At 38.0% G+C, this 8,791-nt stretch overlaps 1 protein-coding gene across 1 annotated transcript; it reads right to left on the bottom strand.

The window, feature by feature from the left end:
- Positions 1–5,252: 5,252 nt before the first annotated feature.
- On the bottom strand, positions 5,253–6,206 carry LOC101112179 (olfactory receptor 6P1). Its single transcript, XM_004002641.5, has one exon. The coding sequence runs from the start codon at positions 6,204–6,206 to the stop codon at positions 5,253–5,255; it is 954 nt and encodes a 317-aa protein (XP_004002690.2).
- Between the last annotated feature and the right edge of the window lie 2,585 nt (positions 6,207–8,791).

Consider the following 8,791-nt stretch of genomic DNA (forward strand, 5'->3'; position numbering starts at 1 on the left):
TGCGAGACAGCAAAAGCGACTCAGATGTATAGAATGGACTTTTGGACTCTGAGGGAGAGGGGCGAGAGAGAGGGTGGGATGATTTGGGAGAACGGCATTGAAACATGTATACTATCAGGTAAGAAACGAATCGCCAGTCTATGTCCGATACAGGATATAGGATGCTTGGGGCTGGTGCAAGGGATGATCCAGAGAGATGATATGGGTTGGAAGGTGGGAGGGGGGTTCAGGATTGGGAACTCATGTACACCCGTGGCTGATTCCTGTCAATGTATGGCAAAACCAATACAGTATTGTAAAGCAAAATAAAGTAAAAGTAAAAATTTAATTAAAAAAGCATAAACAAAAAAAAAATCATAATTAACTTGACTACTACTTCTTTGTTCCCTTTCTATTATCCCTCTCAGGTAAAAACTTGGCTATACTGAGTACACATTTATAACCTAAACAAAACAAAATAAAGTGTGCTGTGCTCATTTGCTTCAATTGTGACTGACTCTTTGCAACCCCCTGGACTGTAGCCCACCAGTCTCCTCTGTCCATGGGATTTTCCTGGCAAGAATACTGGAGTGGGTTGCCATTTCCTACTCTAGGGGATCTTCCCAACACAGGGATGAAATGCATGTCTCCTGTGTCTCCTGCATTGCAGGCAGATTCTTAAGTGTAGCAAAATAAAATAAAACTGACTTCCAGGAATGACAAAATAAGAAATTTTGTGAGAAGTGTAATGATCTTTCTCTAGAAACTTAGAAAGATATATTTCATTAGAAAAAAAAAAACTAAAACTAAAAATTATTTGAAAACCTTCTAGAAGAATGCAATACAAAGTTACATAAATATATCAAATATTAATGTATTACCTGAAAATTTTTTAAAAGCACAAATCTCAATAACTTCCACAAATGGCAGTTAATTTTTATCATTTGATTTTAAAAAATGGGTATAAGTATTTGACTGAGAAGCTAGCACACACACATAATAATTTAGAGAAAAGGCTTCCCTGGTGGCTCAGATGGTAAACAATCTGCCTGCAATGCAGGAACCTGGATTTGATCCCTGAATTGGGAAGTTTCCCTTGAGAAGGGAATGGCAACCCACTCCAGTATTCTTGCCTGGAGAATTCCATGGATATAGGAGCCTGGCAGGCTACAGTCCGTGGAATTGCAAAGAGTTGGACACAACTGAGCGACTAACACACATATAAGTATTTGCTGATGTAGGTTCAAATTCTCAATCGTACTAACAAAGACTCATGATTTTCGTATATTTCTGTATCTTCAGACTCCATATATTGACCTTTCTTCTTTATGTTTATTACCTTACAAAGAGCTGGTGTACCCTCAGGCATTATATCCAAGTTCAACATAAAGAAAGAGGAAGCCCCAGTGCCAGCTACATTTCTTTTAAAATGAAAGCCTCCAGGGCAGAATTCCACCTACATTTTATTTGATAATGGGGTATATGATCACTCCTAACTGACAGAAGAGGTAATAAATCTAATACCTGGCAAAGAGACACAGATTCATTGTTTGAGTTCAGCATGTTTTCAGCTGAAAAAAAATCAACTTGAAAAATAAACTATCTACACTAATTATCGCGCTATAGGAATCTCACTCTGTAGGAAAAAATAAATTAGGAGTGTCATCTTCGCTTCCAGAAAGAATGTGACTTGACAAGAGTCATACAAAGAGGATATTATCAGTTGACATTCTCTAATTCTTCTCTTTCAATATGTAGACAAATATGTATCAGTATCTAGACAAAATCGAAGACCAAAATAATTGAGGAAAAAAATGTTCTATGTTTAATATCCTAACAAAGAGTTGTCATATGTTCTGATCATTTGAAAAGGAGTGTGACCTTCAACCTAATGACAGGTGTGACTCAATCTAATGATAGCTTGGCATAATTTTAAATTAGATAATTGGAAATGCTAAACTCATTGCCATCTACACATAATTACACAAGGATGCTTGCAGTTTTGCTTTCCACATATGTCCTAGAGAATAATGTCAATCTGCCAATCTCCATTTGAATGAGTGAATCTGTTTGAAAGTATATAATCAAATTGTTAGTGAAAATAAACATGAGGGCTTAGCATTTATTTTTTCCAATTTTTATTTTTGAGACATAATTGACATATATCAGGGGCTTAACATTAACTGAGTGCTCACTGTGAGCTATTCATAAACCAGACCTTCTTAGGCTTTACCAAACAATCAAACTCACACACTGCAAAAGGTCACACTTGGCAACAATTTTACTTGGAGAACTGTAGGATAAAAACACAGCATGGCAGCATGACACATTGAGGGATTTCTCTTATGTGGAAGGAGTGCTGAAAGTAGACGAGGGCCTAATCTGGATGCAAAGTCATAGCACAGGTGTGAGGACATGCGATTCACACAAAGCGGTGCTTGAGCCAGCTTGACTTCAACTCCTGAAGATGCACAAGAGCCATTATCTCTTATAACAGTTTCCTGGGCAACCAGAGTTTTCTGCAAAAGACATGCCAAGTTATAAAAATTGTTGCTGTTCAGTCACTCAGTCATGTCCAACTCTTTGCAACCCCATGGAGTGCAGCACAATAGGCTTCCCTGTATTTCACCATCTCCCAGAACTTGCTCAAACTCGTGTTCACTGAGTCAGTGATGCTATCCAATCATCTCATTCTCTGTCATCCCCTTCTCCTCCTGTCTTCAATCTTTCTCAGCATCATGAAGCTATGACCACTGGATATTTATAATTCTTTCATATTCTCCCAGTCCAGACTTTTACTAATCAAGACATTTGCCTCATGAGCAATGTTTCTTAGCAATATTTAGTAAGCTTCCAACAGACTAGAACTATAAAGTAAACCCAAAGTGAATCATTTCAAAATATATATAGTCAATATAGTTTTAGTTGCTCAGTTGTGTCCAACTCTTTGTGACCCCATGGTTTGTCCATGGAGTTTTCCAGGTAAAAATAATGAAGTGAGTAGCCATTCCTTTCTCCAGTGGATCTTCCTGACCCAGGGATAGAACTTGCATCTCCTGCATTGAAGACAGATTCTTTACTATCTGAGCCACCAGGGAAACCGTTCACAATATGTATATGTATATCAAATCATCACACTGACATATTAAAATTAAATATTTTATATATTTTTTTCAATTCTATTATCAATAAAGCTGGGGAAGAAAGAAAATAATCCAAGGTAAAATTTATTTACAAAGAGAAAAGATTTTGTAATCCTACTGTCACAATTAATTTAATATTCACAAGATGCATATGAGGTAGATGCGTAACTTGCATTATGAGGGACATGTTAAGGATAAAACCAGAATTATACCAAATTTCTTGGCTCTAGGGGTGGAATCCTTAACCACAAAATTATGCTTTCCATAACTGTATGAAACAAAAAGATAATGTACTGAATGTAAGATAAATTAAGCCAATCTCACGGATGTTTTTTTAATTCTTATGTATTTTTTTAAAAAACTTTGATTTGGTCCAGTGTATCTATTGTTTTATTGCTTGTTCTTTTGGTATCATATGTAAAAATCCATTGTCTATGCCCAAAGTCAAAGATTTGCTTCTATTTTCTTTTTTCTTTTTTTCTTTTTACTATGCCATAGTTCCCAACAAGAGAGCTAACCCACAACCCCTGCACTGGCAGCCCAGTGTCTTAAATACTGGACTACAGGGGAAGTCCCTCAAGGATGTTTCTTTAAAAGGCTATTCAGAAACTTAATGACAATAAAGCAGCTTATACTTTTAAATGTCAGATATATTATTTTGCGGTTATGTTATTTTAGATGTTAGAAAACCTAAAATGATTATTGATCAAACAGTTTTTTTTTTAACAGACAATTATCTTATTTTCCAAAGCCCAGTTCAGAATACGCAAATGTCCACTGAGAGACAATTTCTGTTTATGAGTATTTGTCCAATAGTATTTTTTGTTCTTTTACATATCCCACTCAAAGAAACATTGACTTCAGTTCTAATGTGTAGAAATTAGCCTGGAACTGGAATCACTTTCTAAGTAATTCAAGCCAGTTTCCAAAAGTAAAGAGAACTTAGAAGAATGTCTATCATTCTGGTTTTGAACCTGAAGCATACCACCCACTGCAGAGATGTCTCTTGTTCCCCACCCTTGCCTCTTTATTAAGACATTTTCTGTTCGTGTATTCATTTGCCCCAGTGGCAAAATGTAAAATATTTGGCAGCTGGTATAACTCAGGCAGCAGCTAGTTGAAACAGAAGTTGCCCATAGTGCTGGAGAAGATTCCGAAGCCAAGGTACATAGAAGTTTTCTAATGCGTTTGATCTACTACCTAACCAACACTCATTAGGTCAACAAGCTGTGTATCACTCTTCAATTAACATGAAGGAGATGCAGATGACTCTTTAGCCATATTAATTGTTGCACACATGGCTGAATACCCGTGCTGCATTTTCTTCCTCCTTTGACTTGCAGTGGGTATAAGACTTGTAGAGATAAGGAGTATGCATTAGGTAACATTAGTTCCAGTTTGGGGGGTTTAATTATACTTTGTGATTCTCACAGTATTAGGATCTGAGAATTTGAATCCTTGAAACTGCTACAATTTCTACATCATTTTGTCTTGACATGCACATCAGCAAGTCCCTTTTATTACCTATTTTTCTCACTTGAAAAAAAGCAGCCTTGAGTAAAGATTCTAGAGTAAAAATCTCAAACTGGCTGTGAAATAAACGTTCTTAAGAAGTTGAAAATTATGCATGTCAGGGTTGCAAACAAGGTATGTGTGCTAGGTCACTTCAGTTGTGTCCAGCTCTTTGAGACCCCATGGACTACAGTACACCAGGCTCATCTGTCCATTGGATTTTCAAGGCAAGAACACTGGAGTGGGTTGCCATGCTCTCCTCTAGAGTATCTTACCTACCCAAGGATCAAACCCACATCTTTTATGTCTCCTGGATTGGCAGGTGGGCTCTTTACCACTAGGCAAACAATGCATACTCTATGAGATTTTCCATAGATTTTTTTGAGAATATCCATTTTAACAACCCCCCAGAGATTCTATAACCATTTCAATCATAGTTTGGAAACTCTTGTATATGATCAATTATTCATAATTTTTTGTTTGTATCAAGAAGTTTCCTGACACTATTTAAAGAAGCAGGGTGATAACTGATATTTTGGTCCTGTTAAGTCTATTTTATGATTCTTTAATATGTCACTATTAAGATACTGTTCATTTTTTGTCAGGTTTTATTGTACATCAATCTGGGATATCCCTGGAATAGGGGCACCTACCCAGCACTGTCTTTCTGAGGGCATCCTTTACTTCCTTATTCCTCAGGCAGTAAATGGCTGGATTGAGAAATGGTACAATGACAGTATAGAGCACAGAGATGACCTTGTTGTGGTTGAAGGTGTACATGGCCTGGGGCCGTGCATAGGTAAAGAGAGTGGAGGAGTAGTAGATAACAACCACTGCCAGGTGAGAGGCACACGTGGAAAAAGCTTTGTGACGTCCCTGGGCAGTAGGAATCCTCAGGATAGTGGCAATTATGGCAGCATATGATGAAACCACAGCCATTAGAGGGAGCAGAATCATCACCAGGGCCAAGAGGAAGTCTACTAGTTCTGCTTGTTTCTTGTTAGAGCAGGTGAGGTTAAGTAGTGGAGAGATATCACAGAAAAAGTGGTTGATGATATTGGATCCACAGTATGACAATCTGGAAATGAAAAGAAGCTTCATCATGGAGCTGAAGAAGCCACTACCCCAAGAGGAAGCAGCAAGACGAATGGCCATACTGAAGGGCATGAGACTAGGATAACGGAGAGGTTCACAGATGGCCAGGTAGCGGTCATAGGCCATGACTGCCAACAGGACACATTCGGTGCAAGCTAAGGCAATGAAGAAATAGAGTTGGGTCATACAACCTACATAGGAGACTCTATGCTCCTGGGTAAGAAATGCCCCCAAGAGTCGGGGAACAGTGACATTGATATACCATAGCTCCAGGAAGGAGAGATGGCCAAGGAAAAAGTACATTGGGCGATGAAGACTTGGAGTGAGCCAGATGGTGGAAACAATGAGTGCATTCTCCAACAATGTCAACAAAAAAATTATAAGGAAGAGTACAAAGAGGAGCAGCTGAAGGGGTGGGGAGGTAGGGAAGTCCACCAGAACAAACTCTACTATACCGTCTCCACTCAAATTTCTCATGATCTCTGTCCACTTGATTGCCTGAAAAAGTAACAGGAAGAGCAAGATGTTGAAAGACAAATAGATCAAACTGCTGACATCCCCAGATTACAACCTTTTGAAGATACTCAACAGTATATTATCAATTATTCCTACATCATTTTGTTCCATCCCTTTCCTGTATCACCTCCCACCTCCAGGGAAAAACTCATAGACTTGAGGATTGTGCTCAATAACTTAGCAATTATAACAACACTGGGTATTTGATAAATGTTTGCTGAGTGATTTCAAAACAAGTCTTAGTATTTCAGTATTTTTTTTTTTTATTTATGATAGGTTCTTTTTTTACTTTCCACAAACTCCTAACCCTCATAGAATATTTACTCAATACTTGTTTATGGAATGGATATAAGAAAGAATGATAGCAAGATGGAGCTTGAGGGCTTATCTCTCAAGGGAAATTGAACAAAGAAGTAGCTCAGGGACATTATTTGAGCTACAGTTCAAGGCAGTATTGGAGAAGAGTGGTGGGTTTAGGAACTGTTTTTTCACAGTTGGAGAAATAATTGAGTATAAAAGAGAAAATGGAATTCTGTACCAGAAAAAGGAGTAATTTTTTTCATTCATTTTGCAAGTTTTTAAGGTATATTTTCTGTGCTAGAATTATATTGTCTCATTCCTAGGTGATGGGTTGAAAATGGACCACAAAAAGCTATCCATGTCCTAATTCCTGGAACCTGTAAATATGACATCTATGACAAAGTCTTTGTAAGTGTGGTTAAATTAAAGATACTGACATAGGAGATTATCCTGGATCATCCTAATAAAACTTAAATGCAATTTCAAGGGTCCTTATAACAGAGAGGCAGAGGCAAATTTGATATAGATGCACAGAGGAGAAGGCAATATGAAGATGGAAAATAGAGAGTTTTGAAGATTCCAACCTTGACAACTGCAGTGATGTGGCCATGAAACAAAGAATGCCAGCAGTGCCAGGGACAAAGGAGCTAAAGAATAGACTTTTTGCTAGTGTCTTGTGGGAAGTATGTCCCTGCCAATACCTTGAATTTGGCCATGTGGCATTGACTTCAGAATTCTTGCCTCCAGAACTGTAAGAGCATACATTTCTATTGTTTTAAGCCAGCTAATGTGTGGTAATTTGTACAACAGTCACAGAAAACAGATACTACTCATAAGGCATGAAAGTGAAAGAGGCATTCCTATGCCTCCTAGTCATCCATCTGTGCTTTTCCAATCTCCTATCAATATTGCCAGTAACCTGGCATTCGATACTGGATCACATGTGAGATGTCATCAAGCATTTTCATTTTTGGTGTAACTTAAGCACTTGTAAAGGCAAAGGAGAAAAGGAAATATATATCCATCTGAATGCAGAGTTCCAAAGAGTAGCAAGGAGATATAAGAAAGCCTTCCTAAGTGATCAATGTGAAGAAATAGAGGGAAACGATACAATGGGAAAGAGTAGAGACGCCTTCAAGAAAATTAGAGATACCAAGGGAACATTTCATGCAAAGATGGGTGAAATAAAGAACAGAAAAGGCATGGACATAACAGAGGCAGAAGATATTAAGAAGAGATGGCATGAATGCACAAAAGAATTATACAAAAAAGATCTTCATGATCCAGATAACCATGATGATGTGATCACTCACCTAGAGACAGACATCCTGTGAATGTCTGGAGTGTGAAGTCAAGTGGGCCTTATGAAGCTTCACTACAAACAAAGCTACTGGAGGTGATGGAATTTCAGCTGAGCTATTTCAAATCCTAAAAGATGATGCTGTGAAAGTGCTGCACTCAACATGTCAGAAAATTTGGGGGGAAAAGCAATGGCCACAGGACTGGAAAAGGTCAGTTTTCATTCCAATCCAAAAGAAAAGAAATATCAAAGAATATTCAAATTAACACACCATTGCACTCATCTCACATGCTAGCAAAGTAATGCTCAACATTCTCCAAGTGAGCCTTCAATAGTACGTGGACCGAGAACTTCCAGGTGTTCAAACTGGATTTAGAAAAGGCAGAAGAATGAAAGATTAAATTGACAACATCCACTGGATCATGGAAAAAGGCAGAGAGTTCCAGAAAAACATCTATTTCTGCTTTATTGACTATGCCAAAGCCTTTGACTGTGTGGATCACAATAAACTGTGGAAAATTCTGAAAGATGGGAATATCAGACCACCTGACCTGCCTCTTGAGAAATATATATGCAAGTCAGGAAGCAACATATAGAACCAGACATGGAACAACAGATTGGTTCCAAATAGGAAAAGGAGTACATCAAGGCTGTGTATTGTCACCCTGCTTACTTAACTTATATGCAGAGTACATCATGCAAAATGCCAGGCTGGATATAGCACAAGCTGAAATCAAGATTGCCTGGAGAAATATCAATAACCTCAGATATGCAGATGACACCGCTCTCACGGCAGAAACTGAAGAAGAACTATAGAGCCTCTTGATGAAAGTGAAAGAGAAGAGTGAAAAAATTGGCTTAAAGCTCGACACTCAGAAAACTAAGATCATGGAATCCAGTCCCATCACTTCATGGCAAACAAATGGAGAAATAGTGGAAACAGTGA

The sequence above is a fragment of the Ovis aries genome, chromosome 1 (assembly GCF_016772045.2).
Source record: "Ovis aries strain OAR_USU_Benz2616 breed Rambouillet chromosome 1, ARS-UI_Ramb_v3.0, whole genome shotgun sequence".
NCBI lineage: Eukaryota > Metazoa > Chordata > Mammalia > Artiodactyla > Bovidae > Ovis > Ovis aries.